Genomic DNA, 25,825 nt, shown 5'->3' with positions numbered 1-25,825 from the left:
CACTAGTCCAGCCGATGACAGGTCTACTAATTTCTCCATTCAAGTTAAGTCCGTGAAAGGGAGAAATCGAAATTGTTTTCACACAGAAACCTTTTGGCACAAGGTTTACTTGATGTAATCTACTACAGGAACATCCTTCAATTCCCAAAAATAAAGAGCCACCAAGAGTACTATTTTAAGAAGTTATTTATTTAACTTCTGTGAGAGCTTCCAGTTGGCGGTTCTTCTTCAGAAAATGTGCCAGTGTCCTATATTTGGACATCTGGAATAGAAAAATAAGCTGCCTTCACTCTATGTCCTCCGTGTGTGTCTTGGGCGAATAGAAAAATGTGCATCAGCTGAGGGAGATGGTTCTTGAGCAATTATTTTGTGGTTTTATTTTCGTTTCACAGTAGAAAGCTTAAAGGGGTACTCCACCCCTAGACATCTTATCCCCTATCCAAAGGATAGGGGATAAGATGTTTGATCGCGGGGGTCCCACCGCTGGGGACCCCTGCAATATAGCATGCGGCCCCCACCTGTTTCTGCGCTGGAGGGTCTGGGTCCCGACCACCGGAACGAAAGTCCGTGACGTCACGACTCCGCCCCTGTGTGACGTCACGCCCCGTCCCCTCAATGCAAGTCTATGGGAGGGGGCGTGACGGAAGTCACGCCCCCTCCCATAGACTTGCATTGAGGGGACAGGGCGTGACGTCACACGGGGGCGGAGTCGTGATGTCACGGACTTCCATTCTGGTGGTCGGGACCCAGACCCTCCAGCGCTTCCAGAGCAGAAACAGGTGGGTGCCGCATGCTATATTGCGGGGGGTCCCCAGCGGCAGGACCCTCGCGATCAAACATCTTATCCCCTATCCTTTGGACCTTTATCCCCTATCCTTTGTACCCCTTTAAATCAATATTTTGTGTCCAAAACCCGGCAAAACACACTCTAAACAAGAGCCTGCTCTTAGATGAGTCAGAGTTTCAAGAATTTATATTAACTTACTTAATTTCTGTAAAGATCAGCAATCCATTAGTCATCTCAGCGTGACAAGTTACATTTGCTTCTAAATGGACCTAAAAGTCTTCCTTCACTATGCAGCCCTTCTCTGCTGGTGATGGGAAATAGCTGAACTGTTACACTGCGGAATGTGTATTTTTTCACGGATGCATTTTTTATTCAACATCATCATTTCTTCAATTCATTCTATTTCACTTTGTCTTTGTTGTATTTTCTTCACTGCAGATTGTAACATTGGATAGTTAATGTGCCCGTAGGAGGTCTCCATTTTTTTTGTGTTGTCTTATGGCTGAATATTATTTTTAAAATAATGGTACGAAGTGAATCTCAGTTTTTCTGCCTTGTCTTGTCCTTAGCATTCATATACTATGCAGAAAAACTGTCATACGATGGTGGGAAAAGGTGCATTGAAAAGGATTGTAAAGGTCAGCTTAGCTCTGTGTGCCTCCAGTCAGCCCAAAGTAGTTCAACTATTTCCTGCTGGAAAACAAATAAAGAGAACAGTATAGGACTACGAAAAGTAATGGAGCTACATGGTTATTTGCTCCTAGTGCCACTTATATGTAGTTTGAGTTTTTATCTTCACTGATGCGCTTTCTAGAGTATCTTATTTGTCACAGTAAAGAGCCATAGCCAATAGCCCAGTACATATTCTGTAGACTTGCTGGACTTAAGATGTTTGACTATTGGGAGTTTGCAGAGCAGATCCTCCATAACTATTCATGATTCTTCTTTCTCACACTTTTATCTGTGAGTTTTCCTGGGATTCTTTGTTCTTGTTGTTGTCAGATATTTCTGTGCCTATTAAAGGGGTACTCCGGTGCTAAGACATCTTATAAGATGCCTGATCGCGGGGGTCCCGCTGCTGGGGATCCCCGTGATCTTGCACGCAGAACCCCGTTAGAATCAGTCCCCGTAGCACGTTCGCTCCGGGTCTGATTACTGCCGATCAAGGGGGCCGGAGCATTGTGACGTCACGGCCCCGCCCCCGTGTGCCGTCACGCTCCGCCCCCTGAATGCAAGCCTATGGGATGTCTTAGCATTGGAGTACCCCTTTAAAATGAACCTGTTACTTAAATGCTGGCCAAATCTCAAGTCATCGAGGTGGTCACCAAAGGCTTATCCATTCCTCACCAGCTTTGAGTGAGGGATCTCTTACTGTTTGGGTATTGGGACAAATCTATGAATGAAGGCGGCAAAGCAGGAGGAAGCCGGAAAAAAATGCTGCATTGACTTATGGTTCAGACAGCATGAAAGTGATGAAAGGTTTTATTCAAGTTGCCTTCAGATGGGATTGGATCTCATCAAGGCAAAGCCAGGAAACATATCCCAAACAAAAGTCCTTCCCCTTAGAGACTGGATCTGATCATGTTATGGGCATTAAAGATCTAGTTTTTATATTATGCTGTAATATCTCTCGGCATGTGACTATATCTTTAAGACTCAAGTATGACTGCTTATAACACCTAGGACACTGTGTTTAACAATATTTATTAAAATAAGCAATGCAAGCCAAATGATGAAAGTGGCTTGTGAGTTGCAGCTATGTCATTTTTTTATTTTTTATTTTTATTTATTACTAATGTGATTTATGACCGGTCATACCCTAGTTGAGCTTCTGCTTGTTTTATAAGAATCATAAGAATTATAGATATTTATCATGTATCTTATGAAAAAAATAAGCTGTAATCGTAGCTATCAATAAATGTGTCCAGCCTCCTGTACCAACTCAACAGAAGCCATCACCTATGTTCCATGATCAGTTCCCATATATGTTCTGATAACAAGGTATTACTAACGGTGCCAAAATCCTTCCCTATAATTCTCAATAAATGTGTCCCATCCAGCCCCCTGCATTGTACAGAAGCCGTCACCTATGTTCCAGACCTTTGCACATATCTATTTGTTTGCCCATAAATCTTGCAGCTCTAAATGCTAAATTTGCCATTTTACATGATTATATTTTAGCACCATAATTAGCCTTAATATAATCTATGAGCCATAATTTTCTCTATTAAAAAAATATAGACATAAAAAGAATGTCTCTGTGCAAATCTTTTCTCGTCTGGCTTTTCTCTTGTTTGAATAACTCAGCAGTGACAATAAGTCCAGTACTATTGTGTTTGTGTTCTTTGTTCAGACAAAGGAGATTTGAATTTTATTACAAACTCAACCCTTTCAGGCCAGATTGTCGCTGTTTAACAGTATTTTGCATGCTACAAACTGTTGTTCCATAAAAAAGTCTGCCTTTGCTGATGGTCACTGGTCTTTTTGGGAAGCTGTGGTTGATGGGTGCGATGGATAATGTGCACAACATTGTTGTCTATGTCTGTTTTTTTTTTTATGGTCTATAATACACTGCTCAAAAAAATAAAGGGAACACTAAGATAACACATCCTAGATCTGAATGAATGAACTATTTGTATGAAATACTTTCATCTTTACACAGTTGAATGTGCTGACAACAAAATCACACAAAAATTATCAATGGAAATCAAATTTATCAACATATGGAGGTCTGGATATGGAGTCACACTCAAAATCAAAGTGGAAAACCACACTACAGGCTGATCCAACTTTGATGTAATGTCCATAAAACAAGTCAAAATGAGGCTCAGTAGTGTGTGCGGCTTCCACGTGCCCGTATGACCTCCCTACAATGCCCTTGGCATGCTCCTGATGAGGTGGACAGTCTGTGGTGCAACGTGGCGTTGGTGGATGGAGCGAGACGTGATGTCCCAGATCTGCTCAATTGGATTCAGGTCTGGGGTAGGGACGGGCCAGTCCATGGAATCAATGCCTTCCTCTTGCAGGAACTGCTGACACACTCCAGCCACATGAGGTCTAGCATTGTCTTGCATTAGGAGAAACTCAGGGACAACCGCACCAGCATATGGTCTCATAAGGGGTCTGAGGATCTCATCTCGGTACCTAATGGCAGTCAGGCTACCTCTGGCAAGCACAATGAGGGCTGTGCGGCTCCCCAAAAAAATGCCACCCCACACCATTACTGACTCACCGCCAAACCAGTCATGCTGGAGGATGTTTCAGGCTGCAGAACGTTGTCCACGGTGTCTCCAAACTCTGTCATGTCTGTCACATGTGCTCAGTGTAAACCTGCTTTCATCTGTGAAGAGGGTGCCAGTGGCGAATTTGCCAATCTTGGTGTTCTCTGGCAAATGCCAAACGTCCTGTACGGTGTTGGACTGTAAGCACAACCCCCACCTGTGGCCGTCGGGTCCTCATACCACCCTCATGGAGTCTGTTTCTGACTGTTTGAGTGGACAGATGCACATTTGTGGCCTGCTGGAGGTCATTTTGCAGGGCTCTGGCAGTGCTCCTCCTGCTCCGCCATGCACATAGGTGGAGGTAGCTGTCCTGCTGCTGGGTTGTTGCCCTCCTAAGGCCTCCTCCATGTCTCCTGATGTACTGGCCTGTCTCTTGGTAGCGCCTCAATGCTCTGGACACCTCGCTGACAGACACAGCAAACCTTCTTGCTACAGCTCGCATTGATGTGCCATCCTGGATGAGCTGCACTACCTGAGCCACTTGTGTGGGTTGTAGACTCCATCTCATGCTATCACTAGAGTGAAAGCACCGCCAGCATTCAAAAGTTACCAAAACATCAGCCAGGAAGCATAGGAACTGAGAAATGGTCTGTGGTCACCACCTGCAGAACCACTCCTTTATTGGGGGTGTCTTGCTAATTGCCAATAATTTCCACCTGTTGTCTGTTCCATTTGCACAACAGCATGTGAAATTGATTGTCAGTCAGTGTTGCTTCCTGAGTGGACAGTGTGATTTCACAGAAGTGTGATTGACTTGGAGTTACATTGTGTTGTTTAAGTGTCCCCTTTATTTTTGAGCAGTGTATATAAATCTATCAATCAATCTTTCTATTTATCTATCTATTTATACACACACATTAAAAGCATTGTCTAATTTACAAAAAATATTCCCAACTTGTCACGATGCCGGCTGGCAGGTAGTGGATCCTCTGTGCCAGAGAGGGATTGACGTGGACCGTGCTAGAGGATCGGTTCTAAGTCACTACTGGTTTTCACCAGAGCCCGCCGCAAAGCGGGATGGTCTTGCTGCGGCGGTAGTGACCAGGTCGTATCCCCTAGCAACGGCTCAACCTCTCTGGCTGCTGAAGATAGGCGCGGTACAAGGGAGTAGACAGAAGCAAGGTCGGACGTAGCAGAAGGTCGGGGCAGGCAGCAAGGATCGTAGTCAGGGGCAACGGCAGGAGGTCTGGAACACAGGCTAGGAACACACAAGGAAACGCTTTCACTGGCACTAAGGCAACAAGATCCGGCGAGGGAGTGAAGGGGAAGTGAGGTGATATAGGGAAGTGCACAGGTGTAAACACTAATTGGAACCACTGCGCCAATCAGCGGCGCAGTGGCCCTTTAAATCGCAAAGACCCGGCGCGCGCGCGCCCTAGGGAGCGGGGCCGCGCGCGCCGGGACAGAACTGACGGAGAGCGAGTCAGGTACGGGAGCCGGGGTGCGCATCGCGAGCGGGCGCTACCCGCATCGCGAATCGCATCCCGGCCAGAGGCGGTATCGCAGCGCCCCGGGTCCGTGGAACCGACCGGAGCGCTGCAGTGAGAGGAGTGTAGCGAGCGCTCCGGGGAGGAGCGGGGACCCGGAGCGCTCGGCGTAACAGTACCCCCCCCCCTTGGGTCTCCCCCTCTTCTTGGAGCCTGAGAACCTGAGGACCAGACTTTTGTCCAGGATATTGTCCTCAGGTTCCCAGGACCTCTCTTCTGGACCACAACCCTCCCAATCCACTAAAAAGAAGGTTTTCCCTCTGACCTTTTTAGATGCTAAAATTTCTTTGACGGAGAAGATGTCCGAGGAGCCGGAGACAGGAGTGGGGGGAACAGATTTGGGAGAGAAACGGTTAATGATAAGTGGTTTAAGAAGAGAAACATGAAAGGCATTAGGAATACGAAGAGAAGGAGGAAGAAGAAGTTTGTAAGAGACAGGATTAATCTGGCGCAAAATCTTGAAAGGACCAAGATAGCGTGGTCCCAACTTATAGCTAGGGACACGGAAGCGGACATATTTGGCGGAGAGCCATACCTTGTCTCCAGGGGAAAAAATGGGAGGAGCTCTTCTTTTCTTATCCGCGAATCTCTTCATGCGTGAAGAAGCCTGTAAGAGAGAATTTTGGGTCTCTCTCCATATGATGGAAAGATCACGAGAAATTTCATCCACAGCGGGCAGACCAGAGGGCAAGGGGGTAGGGAGGGGGGGAAGAGGGTGACGGCCGTACACCACGAAAAACGGGGATTTGGAGGAAGATTCAGAGATTCTGAAATTATACGAGAATTCGGCCCAAGGTAGAAGATCTGCCCAGTCATCCTGGCGGGAGGAAACAAAATGTCGTAAATAGTCACCCAAGATCTGGTTAATTCTTTCTACTTGTCCATTGGATTGAGGATGGTATGCAGAAGAAAAATTTAATTTAATCTTGAGTTGTTTACAGAGAGCCCTCCAGAATTTAGACACAAATTGGACGCCTCTATCCGAGACGATCTGCGTAGGCAACCCGTGAAGACGAAAAATGTGTACAAAAAATTGTTTAGCCAACTGAGGCGCTGAAGGAAGACCAGGAAGAGGGATGAAATGTGCCATTTTGGAGAATCGATCAACGACCACCCAAATAACAGTGTTGCCATGGGATGGGGGTAAGTCAGTAATAAAATCCATACCAATCAGAGACCAAGGTTGTTCGGGAACAGGCAGAGGAAGAAGAAAACCAGCGGGCTTCTGGCGAGGAGTCTTATCCCGGGCACAGATAGTGCAGGCTCGCACAAAGTCCACCACATCAGTCTCTAGAGTCGGCCACCAATAGAAGCGAGAGATGAGTTGCACAGATTTCTTGATGCCCGCATGACCTGCGAGATGGGAGGAGTGACCCCATTTGAGGATTCCGAGGCGTTGGCGTGGAGAAACAAAGGTCTTTCCTGGAGGAGTTTGCCTGATGGAGGCTGGAGAGGTGGAAATCAGGCAGTCAGGAGGAATGATGTGTTGAGGAGAGAGTTCAATTTCAGAAGCATCTGAGGAACGAGAGAGAGCATCGGCCCTAATGTTCTTATCAGCAGGCCGAAAGTGAATTTCAAAATTAAATCGGGCAAAGAACAGAGACCACCTGGCCTGACGAGGATTCAGCCGTTGGGCAGACTCGAGGTATGAGAGGTTCTTGTGATCGGTGTAAATAATAACTGGAAATCTTGATCCCTCCAGCAGATGCCTCCATTCCTCAAGTGCTAATTTAATGGCTAGAAGCTCTCGATCCCCGATGGAGTAGTTCCTCTCCGCCGGAGAGAAGGTCCTAGAAAAAAACCCACAAGTAACAGCATGCCCGGAAGAGTTTTTTTGTAGAAGGACAGCTCCAGCTCCCACTGAGGAGGCATCAACCTCCAATAGGAAGGGTTTAGATGGGTCAGGTCTGGAGAGCACGGGAGCCGAAGAAAAGGCAGACTTGAGTCGTTTAAAGGCGTCTTCCGCTTGAGGAGGCCAAGACTTGGGATCGGCATTTTTTTTGGTTAAAGCCACAATAGGAGCCACAATGGTAGAAAAATGTGGAATAAATTGCCTGTAATAATTGGCGAACCCCAAAAAACGTTGGATGGCACGGAGTCCGGAGGGGCGTGGCCAATCTAAGACGGCAGAGAGTTTATCTGGATCCATTTGTAGTCCCTGGCCAGAGACCAAGTATCCTAGAAAAGGAAGAGATTGGCATTCAAACAGACATTTCTCAATTTTAGCATAGAGTTGATTGTCACGAAGTCTCTGAAGAACCATACGGACATGCTGGCGGTGTTCTTCTAGATTGGCCGAAAAAATTAGGATATCATCAAGATATACAACAACACAGGAGTATAACAGATCACGAAAAATTTCATTAACAAAGTCTTGGAAGACAGCAGGGGCGTTGCACAGGCCAAAGGGCATGACCAGATACTCAAAGTGTCCATCTCTGGTGTTAAATGCTGTTTTCCACTCATCCCCCTCTCTGATGCGGATGAGGTTATAGGCGCCTCTTAAGTCCAATTTAGTAAAGATGTGGGCACCTTGGAGGCGATCAAAGAGTTCAGAGATGAGGGGTAAGGGGTAGCGGTTCTTAACCGTGATTTTATTAAGTCCGCGGTAGTCAATGCAAGGACGTAGAGAGCCATCTTTTTTGGACACAAAGAAAAATCCGGCTCCGGCAGGAGAGGAGGATTTACGGATAAAGCCCTTTTTTAGATTCTCCTGGACGTATTCAGACATGGCAAGAGTCTCTGGGGCAGAGAGAGGATAAATTCTGCCCCGGGGTGGAGTAGTGCCCGGGAGGAGGTCGATAGGACAATCATAAGGCCTGTGAGGAGGTAGAGTCTCCGCTTGTTTTTTGCAGAAAACATCCGCGAAGTCCATATAGGCCTTAGGGAGACCGGTTACTGGAGGAAGCACAGAGTTACGGCAAGGGTTACTGGGAACCGGTTTTAGACAGTCCTTGGAACAAGAGGGCCCCCAACTCTTGATCTCCCCAGTGGACCAATCCAGGGTTGGGGAATGAAGTTGAAGCCAGGGAAGTCCAAGGAGAATTTCCGAGGTGCAATTGGGGAGGACCAAAAGTTCAATCCTCTCGTGATGAGATCCGATGCTCATTAGAAGGGGCTCCGTGCGGAAACGTATGGAACAGTCCAATCTTTCATTGTTTATACAATTGATGTAAAGGGGTCTGGTGAGACTGGTCACTGGGATGTTGAACCTGTTGACGAGAGAGGCCAAAATAAAATTTCCTGCAGATCCAGAGTCCAAGAAGGCCACAGAAGAGAAGGAGAAGGCAGAGGCAGACATCCGCACAGGCACAGTAAGACGTGGAGAAGCAGAGTGGACATCAAGGATTGTCTCACCTTTGTGCGGAGTCAGGGTACGTCTTTCCAGGCGGGGAGGGCGGATAGGACAATCCCTCAGGAAGTGTTCGGTACTAGCACAGTACAGGCAGAGGTTCTCCATGCGGCGTCGTGTCCTCTCTTGAGATGTCAGGCGAGACCGGTCGACCTGCATAGCCTCCACGGCGGGAGGCACAGGAACAGATTGCAGGGAACCAGAGGAGAGAGGAGCCGAGGAGAAGAAACGCCTCGTGCGAACAGAGTCCATATCTTGGCGGAGCTCCTGACGCCTTTCGGAAAAACGCATGTCAATGCGAGTGGCTAGGTGAATAAGTTCATGAAGATTAGCAGGCATTTCTCGTGCGGCCAGAACATCTTTAATGTTGCTGGATAGGCCTTTTTTAAAGGTCGCGCAGAGGCTTCATTGTTCCAGGATAATTCAGAAGCAAGAGTACGGAATTGTACGGCATACTCGCCAACGGAAGAATTACCCTGGACCAGGTTCAACAGGGCAGTCTCAGCAGAAGAGGCTCGGGCAGGTTCCTCAAAGACACTTCGAATTTCCGAGAAGAAGGAGTGTACAGAGGCAGTGACGGGGTCATTGCGGTCCCAGAGCGGTGTGGCCCAAGCCAGAGCTTTTCCAGACAGCAGGCTGACTACGAAAGCCACCTTAGACCTTTCAGTGGGGAACTGGTCCGACATCATCTCCAAGTGTAATGAACATTGGGAAAGGAAGCCACGGCAAAGCTTAGAGTCCCCATCAAATTTATCCGGCAAGGATAGTCGTAGTCCAGAAGCGGCCACTCGCTGCGGAGGAGGTACAGGAGCTGGCGGAGGAGATGGTTGCTGGAGCTGTGGTAGTAACTGTTGTAGCATAACAGTCAGTTGAGACAGCTGTTGGCCTTGTTGCGCAATCTGTTGTGACTGCTGGGCGACCACCGTGGTGAGGTCAGCGACAACTGGCAGAGGAACTTCAGCGGGATCCATGGCCGGATCTACTGTCACGATGCCGGCTGGCAGGTAGTGGATCCTCTGTGCCAGAGAGGGATTGACGTGGACCGTGCTAGAGGATCGGTTCTAAGTCACTACTGGTTTTCACCAGAGCCCGCCGCAAAGCGGGATGGTCTTGCTGCGGCGGTAGTGACCAGGTCGTATCCCCTAGCAACGGCTCAACCTCTCTGGCTGCTGAAGATAGGCGCGGTACAAGGGAGTAGACAGAAGCAAGGTCGGACGTAGCAGAAGGTCGGGGCAGGCAGCAAGGATCGTAGTCAGGGGCAACGGCAGGAGGTCTGGAACACAGGCTAGGAACACACAAGGAAACGCTTTCACTGGCACTAAGGCAACAAGATCCGGCGAGGGAGTGAAGGGGAAGTGAGGTGATATAGGGAAGTGCACAGGTGTAAACACTAATTGGAACCACTGCGCCAATCAGCGGCGCAGTGGCCCTTTAAATCGCAAAGACCCGGCGCGCGCGCGCCCTAGGGAGCGGGGCCGCGCGCGCCGGGACAGAACTGACGGAGAGCGAGTCAGGTACGGGAGCCGGGGTGCGCATCGCGAGCGGGCGCTACCCGCATCGCGAATCGCATCCCGGCCAGAGGCGGTATCGCAGCGCCCCGGGTCCGTGGAACCGACCGGAGCGCTGCAGTGAGAGGAGTGTAGCGAGCGCTCCGGGGAGGAGCGGGGACCCGGAGCGCTCGGCGTAACACAACTACCCTGTTTAAAGGGGTATTCCACTTAAAATATCATATCTCCTATCTACATTCATTGTCCATTGAGCCTCCTGAGATAGCTGAGCAGTGTACTTGGCTATTTCTGGCAGCTCCATAGACAATAAATGGAGCAGGCGCTTGAGTGTTTACATGATGCTCCACAAAAGGAATCGTGGGTTGTGTTTTAGTAGATTTTTTTTTTTTGGGGGGGGGGGGGCAGTAGTCAGCAATCAAATCCCCCCCCCCCCCCCCCCCACAGATCACACCTAACCCTTACCCAGTGGATAGTCAGTAGGATAATTTAAGTCTGAATACCCTTTTAAGCAATCTTGTTCCTTTCACGGTCTTCATCTATTGGCCTCAACAGAAGCTATTATGAGTATTTTTCTCTTTAGAGGTCCAGTCCTATTCTATAGTACACAGACAGTCTATTGTTTTGAATAGGTCCAATGTAATGTTTAATTTTCAGTGTGGTGGCACTACAAGGAAACTAAACACTTACAGCCAGGTTTCTCAACAGGTTATAGTTGACCACCGGGGGTCAAGGTTTTTTTTATACAATTTTGCAAAGTGACTACCTCTAAGGCCAGGTCTAGCTGCAACTTCTTGTAGTCCCAATGTTCACATGCGTTGTCACTTTCTCAGACCAAGGAATAGCAAATCTTCTTGGTTATGCAGCACATTTCACAGCTTCTTTATATCTTCTTACAGGATGAAGTGATTGCAGTTTCAGAAAAAGTAATAGTCAAACTTGAAGATTTAACAAAATGGGCACAATCGGATTATTCAAAATGGAAGTGTGGACTCCGAGCTTTACCCTTAAAGCTAAAAGAACTGGGGAAAAATGGCCAAAAAGAATGTATTTTGAAATACAGACAATCTTCACTAAATAGCGGTCTGAACTTCAAGGATGTCTTCAAAGAAAAAGCGGAACTGGGTAACTATTCCATTCTGAAATATTTTATTGTTTCATTATCAGTTCTTGCATGTGTTCCCATAACAGGGTATTAATAACATGACTTGCAAAGGGTTCTACGGCCAGTCCTTCAGATAGGACATCAGTATTGGGTAGGTAAAGATCTAACTCGCCCCCGCAGTGACCATTGTTTACCAGGCACAGCACCAAAGTTTTATTAGTGAAATGTTTTTAGTATTACTGCTCCATCCCACTTACTTGAATGGCATAATTCTGTCATTAGTTGTAAAACCATGAAGAGGCGCTACCTTAAAGGGGTACTCCGCGGCTCAGCGATTGGAACAAACTGTTCCGAACGCTGGAGCTCATGACATAGTGACGTCATAGCCCCGCCCCCTCATGATGTCATGCCCCACCCCCTCAATGCAAGTCTATGGGAGAGGGCATGATGGATGTCACGCCCCCTCCCATAGACTTGCATTGAGAGGGAGGAGTGTGATGTCATGAGGGGGCGAGGCTATGACGTCATGAGCTCCCAGCTCCAGCTTCGGAACAGTTTGTTCCAAACGCTGAGCAGCGGAGTACCCCTTTAAGGTGTGAAGCAGTGCCTGCTAAAGGAAAGGGATAGCACATTCCCTGGAATACAGAGACCCATCAAACATCTGATTCATGGAGGCTGCAGAGAGTTAACATCCCCATACACTTTAGTGAAAAGACAGACAACACCACCAATTTTGGCAGGACTGGCCGACTTTCTAGTGTGTATGGTGGCCTCCTGACTCCCCTGAAAGAAGATGTTGTGGGGAAGAAGGGGCAGGTATGTTGGATTTCATACAGATTAGAGTGTTGGTCTGTCCTGCCTTCATTTGTAGTGTCGGCTGTCTTTTCCACAAAAGTGTTTGGACCCTTTTAGTATTCCTTTGATCCAATGAGGACCTCTTATGAGTAGGCCATACATTTTGAAGCACTAGATAATCCCTTTTGATAGGGCATATGGATATTGGTTGCGCTTGTGAGACAACTCCTGTTAATCAATGGATCAGATTTGCGCAATACACTGTATAAAATGCGTCACACAGTACACTATAAAAAGCAATGTACAGTTGTGTATAGTTATTAAGTATAACATTAAACATAGAAAGTATCTATTCCCCCTATTATACCGTGTTTCTCCGAAAATTAGACCAGGTCTTATATTAATTTTAGTCACCAAAAACACACTAGGGCTTATTTTCAGGGTAGGGCTTATTTTTTACCGTATGTACACTGAACAACATTTAATGGTATTTACTCCCCCCCCCCCATCATCATCATGGGATGGGCGCAGCTCTGCCCCCCAACATCCCCCCCCCTCTGGTTTATCTGCCCAGCGCTGCACCCCACATCGGGGGACTAATCATATGTCACCCGCGAGCGCTGCTTCTCTCTCCCCTGCCAAATAATTATCAGCCGCTGCGCTGTACTTTGTATTCCTGTGCCCGGGCTGTAAATATTAAAAAACAAACTTTAACTTACCTTCGTCCTCCGTTCCCGTGTTGCTAAGGAACCGGCCTCATGGTCCCTCCGCTGTTCCTGCTGCTTCCTCGTGTTGTGACGTCTCAGAGCCTTCAGCCTATCACCGGCCGCAGCGATGTCCCGCCTCGGCCGATGATAGGCTGAGCTGACTGTCATGTAAGAAGCTGGCCGACTCCTTTCATAGCGCTCAGCCTATCATCGGCTGGGGTGGGACATCGCTGCGGCTGGTGATAGGCTGAAGGCTCTGAGACGTCACAACACCAGGAAGCAGCAAGAACAGCGGAGAACAGTGAGGCCGGTTCCTTAGCAACGGGGGAACGGAGGACGAAGGTAAGTTAAAGTTTGTTTTTTAATATTTGCAGCCCGGGCATTGCCTAGGTCAGTGGTCTTCAACCTGAGGACCTCCAGATGTTGCAAAACTACAACTCCCAGCATGCCCGGACAGCCAACGGCTGTCCGGGCATGCTGGGAGTTGTAGTTTTGCAACATCTGGGGGTCCGCAGTTTGAAGACCACTGGCCTAGGTCTAATTTTCGGGGTAGGGCTTATATTGCAGCTTACCCTGATAATACAGCTAGGGCTCATTTCTTGCCAATGGTAAATAAGCTCTGTCATAAAATGACTGGGCCTGTGAGGGTTAATATAGTTCTGCTGCTTGTATAGAATCAGATATTGCAATGCCAGAAGTGACTATTCTGCTGGATATAGTATTATCAGCCCAGAAATAATCATTCAACTGAATAAAGTATCACTCTACAAATGTGGAGTAAAAAAAGAGTACGCTCAAGGAAATCGATGATGTATTTGTCTATGATCTACTTAAACAATTGCTAGACTATGTTCAAAATGCAGTGGCCTATTTTATTTTACACACACATTTTCTGCTGTTATCTGCCAAAATGCATTCATGAAATACAGCTGTGTGAACATAGCCCTAATCAATTTCTTCATTTATTACATATACAGTTTTTGTGTGACAGATTTTCAGTCCACCATCCATTATGAATAGTGACAATAAGACATTTCACTGTATGCACACTTTTAGTTTACTTTTTGACCATAGTAATTCATTAGAGATGAGCGAACTTACAGTAAATTCGATTCGTCACAAACTTCTCGGCTCAGCAGTTGATATATTTTCCTGCTTAAATTAGTTCAGCTTTCTGGAAAAGGTGGATACAGTCCTAGGAGACTCTTTGCTAGGAATGTATTGCCCTTTTCCAGCCCACCGGAGCACCTGAAGGCTGAACTAATTTACGCAGTAAAAATCATCAACTGCCGAGCCGAGAAGTTTGTGACGAATCGAATTTACTGTAAGTTCGCTCATCTCTATAATTCATGTGTCCAGATATGCAACGCAATATGTTCTGTATTTTTGTTTCTGTAAACAATATATAAGATGCATATAGTTTTTTTATGCAAAGTACAGGTTTACCATTGGATGTATATTTTGCATTATTTATGTGCATAGGTGACTTAGCTTTGTTTTGTTAATGCATTACAGACTGTCTAGCCTAGTGTTCTCTTACCTGTTTCTTACCAAGTCCACTACAACTCCTATCAAGCTCTAATGCAGCACAGGTTAAAGGGGTACTCTGGCCCTAAGACATCTTATCCCCTATCCAAAGGATAAGGGATAAGATGTCTGATCGCGGGGGTTCCGCCGCTTGGGGACCCCCACAATCTCTCATGTTGAGACCCACTTGTGGCAGCTGCACAGAGCCATGTTCGCTCCGTGTCTGAAGCGTTACATCTACGGGGCTGGAGTATCGTGACGTCTCGATTCCTCCCCCTTGTGACGTCACGCCCCTCCCCCTCAATGCAAGTCTATGGGAGGCGAGCATCACTCTGTGCAGCTGCCAGAGGTGGGTGTCTGCATAACACCTGCGATTAGACATCTTATCCCTTATCCATCGGATAGGAGATAAGATGTCTTAGGGCCGGAGTACCCCTTTAAGAAACACTGGTTTAGCCCATTCTCTTCCACAGCTTCTTTAAAGGGGGACAATGGTGGAAAACAAATGTTTTCAAATCAACTGGTGCCAGATTTGTATACAGATTTTTAAATCAATTCTATATAAAAATCTTAACCCATCCAGTACTTAACAGCTGCTGTATGCACCAGAGGAAGTTGTGTAGTTCTTTTCAGTCTGACCACAGTGCTTTCTGCTACAACCTCTGTCCATGTCAGGAACTGTCCAGAACAGTAGAGATTTTTTATGGGAATTTGCTCATGCTCTGGACAGTTCTTGACATGGACAGAGGTGGCAGCAGAGAGCAGTGTAGTCAGACTGGAAAGAACTACAAAACTTCTTCTGGAGCATATTTGAGCTGATAAGTACTGATTATTTGAAAAAAAAAATTTTCATCAGAGTACCCCTTTAATTTTTCTCATGAGCTCAGTCCCCTATAGCAACTCCTGCTTGTTCAGTATCTGCACCAAGCTCTCTCTGGTGGCGTGCATTCTGGGAATTCATGTATTTTCACCAGACACTGTACATTATTCTGATTTAGAAAAAGATTGTCACATTTTCGGAGCACAGCTAAGCTGTTTGAGATGTGTTTGTCAACTAGCCATGGACTAAATCCAACATTCAGCAGCCATCTGAATCCAGCTCTAGGCTATAATATCGGCTGTAACTAAGGTCCAGTACATGATAAGTAATGCAATCTACATGAAAAGTTTGGTATACATTATTACTATACACAAACAGTAAAATGATGCTCAAACGGTTCATCATTTTTCTATTTTTTTTTCTTTCGTATAATTTACTCTCGTCGGAAAGCGTAGCATAATGTGTGTCATCCTGATTAATGCTTTTGTTTAGCAGAAATGTCTGTATGTGCATGTTTTCTGTAGAACTAGGTAGCATCTGTGATCACAAAACATGCCTAGTTGGCAAATAGTAGGTAAAAAAAGGCTGAATGAATAATATTTCGGGAAGAGCTGCAGCAGCAATGTAGTGTAAACATTATCAGTTTGACATTGTGTTGTAATTCATCTGGTAATAGTTTAAAAAAAACAACAAAAATCTGACTATTTCCTCTACCAGCACATTTTACAATATCCCTTTAAGTAAAGCAAGAAAGAGCAGTGTAAGCTTTATTGCCCTATAAATATGTCATTACAGTCAGACTACATTTATATTTGGATTGTTGTTTAAGCCAAGAAAATATGCCTCTACAGGTTGACTATTTTATTGAAAGCCTTAGAGGCATCGAGCGGAATATGTTTTAGGTTGAGGTTATTAAAACAGTACTTTCATTCTAGAATCTGATGCAGTGTCAATTATAGGTCTATGGATTTTTCCTTATTCAGTGCACCTTTAGCTTTTTAATATGGTGTACGGAATGTAGTGATCAATATCAAAAGGAGAAAAAAAGGACCACCTGGTCATGACATTTTGGGTGCGTTAGATGGATATTGAAGTTTTACAGGTGCTTTGGTGACAGCACATATAGGATGTGGCTCTGCTTACTATAATCACAAGTACAATACTGGGTTATCCATAGAGTAGAGCGAAACTCCCCCATGATATATTTGCTGACATGTCACAGATAAAGGTTAAATTACGCCCTAGGTGCCACCATATACTTATGTAGATATGAAGAGCAAAATTCGACCCATACGTCAGGCGCTGTTCCAATTTCCAAGGTAAAATAAACGTAGCCAAAGCAATATGGCGGTTAAAGTGCCAGCAGGCACTATATTTATTTGAGTAAGAACCAACGATGCGTTTCGGAGGTGGAACCCTCCTTCCTCAGATTGACTTTTCTCTACCAGTTGATTTAAAAAAAAATTCCACCGGAGTACCCCTTGAAGATGACAACTTGCAACTTTTTAGAACTCAGTTAGAACTCAGCATTGTGATATTCCTTTGCTATTCCTCGTGGAAATGCTCGAATAAACATTTCCCTTGTCATTCCTTTATTATTGGTGGATCAATGGAATAGCCTTCCTGCAGAAGTGGTAGCTGCATGGGCCAAATGGTTCCTATCCGCCTACACGTTTCTATATTTCTGTTCCTTTTGAATCCTATGAATCTACTTTTGACTTTGCCCCCCAAAAACGGAATGAAAAACTTCAGCAAAAAAGATGTGTGTGAACCTCTACTTTTAAATGAACATTTTTTACATTTAAATTTTTTATATATATATTTTTTTATAGAAGGAAAAACACCACAAAATAAGACTATGAAAGAGACCTAAAAAGCCATTTTATATACATATATATATATATATATATATATATATATATATATATATATAAACAATAGAGAACAAAAAGGCTTGCAACACAAATCCTAATTTCAATAAGCGTGTTCTCATTACTACATTAAGTTCACATGTCAGGAATATTTTTACAAGAAATGAACAAGATGGTGAATAATTGTGTTTCTCTTAAGGTGAGGTTACCATGGTGAATGAGGGACTGCAGCTTCATAATTACAGGCGTAATAAGAGAGAAAAAAAATAGGCCTTCGGAAAATTTCATAATGTTATTTGGAAACATCGGCGGAGCTGAATTAGTGATACCGCGCTGGCTGTATTCTCTGCGGATGTGTACGTGGTACGGCGATTTTAATGAAACAAAACACCCCTACCAGTATGCTTTTTGTCAATCCATTTGTTAGAACAAATTAGTATCAAAGCTATCACATTCTGAAGGACAAATAATGCATGCCCAAAAGCCTGCTGCTTGACAGATGGTTTAGTGGCAGGACGGATACGTAATATGAAAAGGAGTACACAGTCGTATCTCATAAAATATAAAGGTGAATTAACACATCTGTGAGGATTTTGCGTAATTGAGAGACGGTGACGGTGAAGCGAATGGCTGCCGCACGTCTGCACTTTTTAATTCTATGGTAACATTTATTTACGTGGATTCGTCTCACACTGAGATTCTGAGATGTTTGTTAATGCCTTTATAAGAACAGCGCATTGCATGTGGTTTGAGTAAATGGGTCAGGATTTGCTTGGTAAGCAGTATTACTCAGACGGCACACCAAAGGCCATATACACTTTGCTGCAGCTCCATTTTCATTTATTTAAGCAGTAAGATAAAGCATTGTCCTGTCAGCTGGAGACGCGGTTCTTAGAAATAGTGATAGAAATGACGTTAATACAATAAATGGGCTACATCACTACTCTACTGTGCAATCGGTATAGAACTTGTTTAATTTGTTTATTTTAAGGGGTTCTCCAAGGAACTGAACTTATCAGATAGTATAGTATGTGTCTGATCGTGGAGGCTACGACCTCTGGGCCCCCCACGATCTCCTATATGGGCCTGTCCTACTTACCTGTCCTTGGTGCGCTCCAGCACCCACCTTCCTGGATGGGGTTAGTAACCTGGCTGTGGATGGTGATAGGCCCAAAGAGCCGTCACATGCCCACATCCGGTGAAGGTGGGGGCTGGAGTTTGCTAAGGACAGGTAAGCAGAGTGGGCCCCATATATGGCCCAAGTGGTTGGACCCTGCAATCAGACACTTATCCCCTATACTGTGAATACAGGATATGTGTCTGATAAGTTCACTTCCCCAGAGGATCCCTTTAACCAGGGATCAAGTCCTGGGGAAAAATTGTGGAAACTCACCCATGATTTTCAGTCAAGGACTGATCCTGCAGGACTCCTGCTAATAAGAACTGTGTTCCTGCTATAGAAAAAGTGCAGGAACTCAGTTCCCACGCATTCCTATAGGACTTAAGCCCTGCCTTTAACCCCCGCACTGCTGTAGCCAGTGTATTGGTATAACTAAAGGTTAAAGGACTCGGAATGAGCTCTTTTAAACCTCTAAAGCAGCTGTCTCCAAACTGAAAACATCCATCTGTGGTAAAACTACAACTCCCAGCATTGCTTGGCAGCCAATGGCTGTCCGGGCATGCTGGGAATTGTAGTTTTGCAATAGCTGAAGGCCCACAGTTTGGAGACCACTAAGGGTATGTTCACACTGAAGAATTTAAGAGGAATTTTCTCAAGTAATTCCGCTAGCTTTTTCAGCTTGAGATTATTCAGCAATTGATTTTCCATTCCCTTCAATGTATTTTGCGCTTCTCAGTTCACACTGAGTAAATTCTGCTCGCTAAATTCCAACGCTAAATTCAGTTCCGCTTGAAGAAAGAACATGTTAATTCTTCAAGCCGAATCCGCAACAAAATTCAATAGAAGTCAATGGTGAAAAAAAATTCCGCCCGACATCGTTTTCACGTGGAATTCAGAAAAGTAGAATTAAATAGCCTCCTCCTTCATTCCTCTTCATTTCCGCTTGGAAATTCCGCTCAAATTCCACTTGAATTCCGCCTGATGGATAAAATGACAGAAGGCAACAATTTCCTGACCAAAATTATTCCTCGTGAATTCCTCTTGAATTCCTCAGTGTGAACATACCCTAATATTGTGATATTACTTCAGTAAACTGATTTCTGTTTGCCACTACATCTCAGTACATCAGTCATAGGGGGAGATTTACCTGTGCAGAGGAAAAGTTGTCCAGTTGCCAATAGCAACCAATCAGGTTGCTGGTTTCATTTTTAAAACAAGCAATGTGATTGGTTGCTACGGGCAACAGTTCAACTTTTTCTGTGCACTAGTTATATAAATCTCATCCCCCCGTGTCTCAGTATACCAGAAGCATCCTGTTGTGGTCATAGTATGAGGTGGTGAAATTACATAGAATGTGTAGAAATGTCTGTGATCCACTTGATCGTCTACTCAGAATCGGCAGCCTGTATATTGTATGGGCTTTATTTTGGGTTGTCATCCGTGACCGATGAGAATAGGAAGCGCATGTCAATAGTAACAGCATTATCATCCACAACTGATACGTTTTGGAAACTTGTATAAAGAATGTTCTGAAACATTGCGTCAAACAATCCATTGTGTTAGATTCTCATTACTTGTCTCTAAATGTTGACCAGAAAACCTCTTGTAAGATAGCTATTGGCCTAAAAATGTGCAGTTCTCCCCTTTGACCTCCAGATAAACGTGCATGCTCAGCTTGGCTGAGCATGCATCACTCAGTAAACAAGAGGAAGACAAGCCAGCTTATCTCCCAGCAGAACAATGTATCCTTGTTTCTTTCCTTTAGCAAAAGCTGTAAAGGCTAGTTACGCCCTGCATTTTGCAGTGTCCATCAGGGGTCCACAGGCGTATACTACAGACATGTATCCAGGATGGATGTCACTTGGTGGCTTGTGTCACACATAGCACACAAAATACATTTGGTTTTCTGGCTTAAGGGTTTATCACAAGTACAATATCCTGTGCCTATTTGATGCGCAGAATTTGAAGCTGCAGATTTGAAGCTGCGATCAATAATTGAGTTTTTATTGAAACCTGCAGCTTCCAATCCTGCCCATCAGATATGCACAGGATACTGTATGTGTGAATAGGCCCAAAAGAGGGGTCATCCAGCAATAGAAAAACAGAGCTAATTTCTTCTAAAACACAGCCCCACTCCTGTCCGCAGGTTGTGTGTAGTATTACAACTTGGCTCCATTCACTTCAATGGGACTAAGTTGTAATATCACACACAACCTGAGGACAAGTGTGGTGCTGTTTTTAGAAGAAATCTGCTCTGTTTTGTTAATCCTGGATAACACCTTTAATGAGATAGCACAGAAGTAAACACCAGCCTATACCACCTGTATTGAAGACAGAATGACTCTCTTTTGGCATCCTTCTAGGTGTGGATCTATAGATATATTTACCTTTTATATTCACATGCTGTATGGTAAACATGCACTGTGGACTCCATGAATTGAGCCTTAGGTGACAATAGCGCCACTCTGAACTATAAGCTGTGATGGTTCATCCAGCTCAACCCCATCTAAGTGACAGAGCAGAGCTGCAACACTAACCATAGCCCATGGACAGGAGTTGTGCAAATCCTGGGAAAAAAACACTTTTTTAATACTCAGACAGCCCCTATAAACTGGTTTAAATGGATTATTGTACATGTTTAAAAAAAATCAAAAAGCAATAGCAAAGAATATCATGATACTGTTTTTGATGTAATGTGGAATGCAGCTTTAGTGCACTGTACTCAACAATAACACTGCAATGTTTTCCCTTCTCTGCATATGAAATAAACATACTTTTAATACACATCTTGGCAGGAAAACTGCATTCCTGTCTAGAAACACCTTAAAAGCTGTCTGATTCCCCCCCCCCCCTTTCCTTTTCTTTTGTTAGTGATTGATCTTGTACCATAGAATATATGCTGTTCTTGCAACATTAGCATATGTTACATCATGTGACCACATTTTGAGCGTTTAAAGGGGACAAGGTGCTCCTCGGAAATGTCATGAGTATGCAAATAAGTCCAAATAAGAATTCCCAGAATTGTCATAATGTTTGTTCTGTTGCAGGAATACAAACAGTAATGAGACTTGTTTCAGCTTGTGTGTATGTGTCTACATAAATCTTATAGTAAGAGTCCTTGTCCTCAGGATCCAATAATCTACAAAGTCAGATAGTATGGAACTGATGGTCACCGAAAGATGACGTGAGAGCTATAGTTTTGTTTTATCATATATATTTTGTGCCTCAATAAGATTTTAACATAATTACTTTTACTTAATCTCCTTCATTGTTTATTTCAAGAAGATATCAATTTGTTCGACTTGTGTTTAATTGATACAAGTGTATAACTGCGTACAAGACACAGCTCTGATAGCTGTATTGTACCAAGCCATGCTCATAAGGGATCCTGTGGGATCATTATGTGAATAGGACAAATGGGGGAAAAAAAAAAGTATATTAGCGAATGTATAACTTTTTTTTTATAGAAAAAACAAAGCAAGGAGCGCTCCATACTGCTAAGTTATGCAAATTACAGGCACAACACTGGTGAGGGCATGTGAATATGCAACTGCAGCCGATCCCTCCACCATGCAGGTGTAACATAAACTTCAACAACTTCACTTTATACAATTGATATACTTTTTTTTTAATACCCCTTGACATAGTCACTGTTTCAAACAACTTTACTTTCTTTAATAGCATAGGTGACTTCTTACATGTTTGTGAATGACTCTTTTTACCCAAAATAACCCCTATCCCTGAAGAAAGCCCTAAAGTCATGACCAATAAGTGTCTCACTTCCATTCAGTGCACTGCCTGTTGTTAAGGGAATTCTGTCTTTAGCAGCAAAGAGACCAAGACAGAACACAAGAAGTTGGGACAGGGCTTAGCTTGTGCTATGTGCAGAAGACAGACAGAGCACCTAGGCTGTTTGCATGCATCCTGCATCTGTCTGCCTCCTACAGAGAGTCCACACTATGCTTAAAAGGTAGATATAGAGTTCCTTCTCATCTCTGGCCACTCATAAAGTTCTGAACAGCTGTCCCTTGTGTAAAAAAATACTGTATACACAGTGCTATCTTCTGAATGTAATCCCCTCTTTCTTTAGTCACCATCATTATCAGCAGTTTACCCCCAGTACACACACAAACACACACACACACACACACACACACACACTCACACACCTATCATCTACAGTAGTATACTGTAAAAAAAAATCCCCCAGCATAGTGCCAACCAGTTCAGTCCAGTGCACTTTCTCATATCATGACATAGCACAGAGGAGGAGGTCTTGTGAATTGGTGCTTTCCTATGATTTGCCATACAAGTAAGGAAAAGAAAGTCCAGGTTTGAGTACTGCTGGCAAACAGCCCAGCCCTAGTCTCACCCCCTGAAATGTACATAATAAAAAATAGCTGTGGACTTTAAAGGGGTACTCCGACGTACAACATCTTATCCCCTATCAGAAGGATAGGGGATAAGATGTTAGATCGCGGGAATCCCGCCGCTGGGGACCTCTGCGATCGCCGGCACAGCACCCCGGTCATCCATGCACGGAGCAAACTCTGCCACGCCCCCTCCATTCAGGTCTATGGGAGTAGTCACGCCCCTCCCATAAACAATAATGGAGGGGGCGTGGCGTGATGTCACGAACACAGGAGCTCCTCTCTCCTGTGTTCTGGACGTCGCTTCTGCCGGCCCAGAGATCGCAGTGGTCCCCAGCAGCGGCATGTAAAAGTGCAGGTAACATTTTATTTTGGTGTGTCTTAGAGTTTCTCTAACCTTACTAATATGTATTCTATACCATCTATTAGCTCCAGATTCATAGTGGATTAAATATAGTTATAGTATATAACGTGTGATAATGTGCATCATTATTATAGATTGCATAGTGAAGTAACACCACCCAGCATTTGCTGTTTAGCTCGTATAAGAGAAACCATGAAAAGAATGTTGCCTTGATACCCATGGGCCAAAATAATACCTTTTGTTTTATTGCTTAGGCTTGTACAGGAGTATTTCACAATTAAGAATTTAGGTCTGAATGCCAAAAGAATGCAGTATGTTAACAAACCGAGAAAACATTTCTGCTGCTCCCAAGTGACAGTCCAGTCCGCACAAGCAGTGTTTGTAATAGTCTTGTCTTCCGCCTCCTCTTCCTTACCGCCTGTGTCCAAGAATAATTATTATTTCTATCTCTGTGTTTTATCACATGTAAAGAAAACCACACCGCTTTTTTTTTTTTTTTCGAATGAGCGAAAATTTTATCAACTTCAGTCCTAGGTTTTTCTTTTGTTGGCTACAGTTATACCGTTTTTGCAAATCACTATTTTTTTTTCACTTTGTTTGTGGAAAAGCATCAGAAGTGTCGATGAGATGCAGCAAGGGAAAATCAATATTTGAAGTTCAACACCGGAGCAAACTGTAGTTTGTCAGAGACAGGAACAAAGTTATATTCGCTTTGAATTTAGTCTTGTGTGGCTTTTGCTTATAACCTTGAAAATTCTCTGCTATCTATTCCCTATTTTAGGCACTTCAGGTACTCGGGAATCTTAGTACTTCCCAAACAGAGGTGGTCATTGTTGTTCAAAAAACTTAGGCTATGGCAGTGTTTTCCAACCAGGGTGCCTCCAGCGGTTGGAAAACTACATTTCCCAGCCAAAGGCTGTCTGGGCATGCTGGAAGTTGTAGTTTTGCAACCGCTGGAGACATCCTGGTTTGGAAACCCTGGGCTGTGATCACACAGTGTTTTTTCATTGTAGAAAATGCATCAGACATTTTTTTTTTTACATTAAGGAAATCTGTCATCAGTGTCAACTGCACTAACCTGTCGGTACAGATAAGTAGTGCAGGTGACACTGATAACGACGATACTTACCTGATCCCGTTCCGTGCTGCAGTTCTAAATCCTTCGTCCCGGGGCTGACTTGAAGCATGGACGGAGCTTCGAGATATCACTGCTTCTGCTTCTCTGCTGGATCCTAGCAAACAGTCTAGCCCATGCTCCTAGTCAGCCCGGGAATGGATGCTACAGAAGAAGAACCACAGCGAGAACCACAGCTTGAAACGGGACCAGGTAAGTATCGTCATCAGTAATGTACCGACAGGGGACACGGATGGCAGATTTCCTTTAATGTGTCTGTGCTCATAATATGTGAAAAGAAAATTACATTTTTTTACATCCGTTTAAATAACTAACGTGACATTTACGAGGCTGAAAAATATGCCTGTTTTTTAAATATTTTGTGCATTTATTTTTTTTTTTTATGTGGCACAGTAGCTGCCTCTGCACCCTCTGTACCTTCCAATATATTACAGGAGAACTCCAGCCAAAACTAACTTATCCCCCATCCACAAGATAGGGGATAAGTAGCTGATCACGGGGGGTTCCGACCCCTGGGAACTCCCTGTGATCTCTGAAACAAGACACTTTCTTTAATATGCAGCTACCTACCCATGCTGTTGACTTATTCCTTCTTTATGCCATTTAATAGACCAAAAATTCTGCTCTGTTCCTTGTGTCAGACAGAACTGTAAAAAAAAGTTTTAACGATCTGAACTAGAATAATAAGTTAGATAACCTATTCAATGAATGATCAAAAAAGTTTAAATGGCACCTGTCATTTGTAATACATTTATATATGTTGTAGATATTTCTATCTAAAAACTACCTTATATTACCAGCCACTAGGGGGACCTCCTTCTGTGCAGCTTGCTGTACTGTCCCACGGCCAAGTAGTCCTGTCTCAGCGGCCTGGTGGAGACAAAAAATCTGGAAACTCAGGTGGAACCTCCTCATCTAAGTTCAGCGCTCCCGGCCTGTCAATCAACCAGGTGTGATACTAACTGATACCCAGTCAGATGGGGAGATAAACAGAGAGGAGGGGATTTTCAAGCAGCCTGACCTTCCTTTGCTATGGAGCTCAAAGGCGTGAGTGATATTGCTATGAGAGGGGGTGTCTTACAGGCAAGTTTAAACTTTTACACATCAGATGACAGGTACTTTTTAAAGGGAACTCCAGTCCATAACATCTTACCTCTTATTCACAGGATAGGGGATAGGTGTCTGATCGCAGCAAGCCCGACTGCTGGGTCCCCCCGCGATCCCCTGCTCAAACCCCCCCCCAAGCTCTCCTTGTGAACAGAATGATCTCCACTCCTGGCAAGGAGACTGTTGACCCCCACACAAAGCTGTAGTGAAAACGCCTCCTCCATGCATCTCTATGGGAGAGCCAGAGATACATGTGCTCCGCTGTGCGTGGAGGAGGTGTGTTGACCCCAGCAGCTCTGAGCCCATGTTCTGAACACAAATGTTCAGAACACCAAGGCATCAGGCAGCAGTCAGACCCCCACAATCAGACACTTATGTACCGGATTTCGGCTTTAAGCTGCCTTTATTGGCATTCAGATGCTCTTTTTGTAGGTCCTGTCACTTCATAACAAAATTTTACATACTTTTCTAATCCTTTCTGGTAATTCAGAT

General features: G+C 44.5%; 1 protein-coding gene across 3 annotated transcripts in view; it reads left to right on the top strand.

The window, feature by feature from the left end:
• The window catches only part of ARID5B (AT-rich interaction domain 5B), a 338,170-nt gene that overhangs the window by 65,926 nt on the left and 246,419 nt on the right, over window positions 1–25,825 (top strand). For all 3 annotated transcript variants that reach the window (XM_056529837.1, XM_056529838.1, XM_056529839.1), the window contains one exon: window positions 11,312–11,537. In XM_056529837.1, coding sequence (XP_056385812.1) covers window positions 11,312–11,537 — 226 coding nt within the window. The remainder of the gene's footprint in view (window positions 1–11,311; window positions 11,538–25,825) is intronic.

This window comes from Hyla sarda, chromosome 7 (genome assembly GCF_029499605.1).
Source record: "Hyla sarda isolate aHylSar1 chromosome 7, aHylSar1.hap1, whole genome shotgun sequence".
Taxonomy (NCBI): Eukaryota; Metazoa; Chordata; class Amphibia; order Anura; family Hylidae; genus Hyla; species Hyla sarda.
Note: the sequence above shows the minus strand (reverse complement) of the source record. Positions and strands in the feature narration are given on the sequence as shown.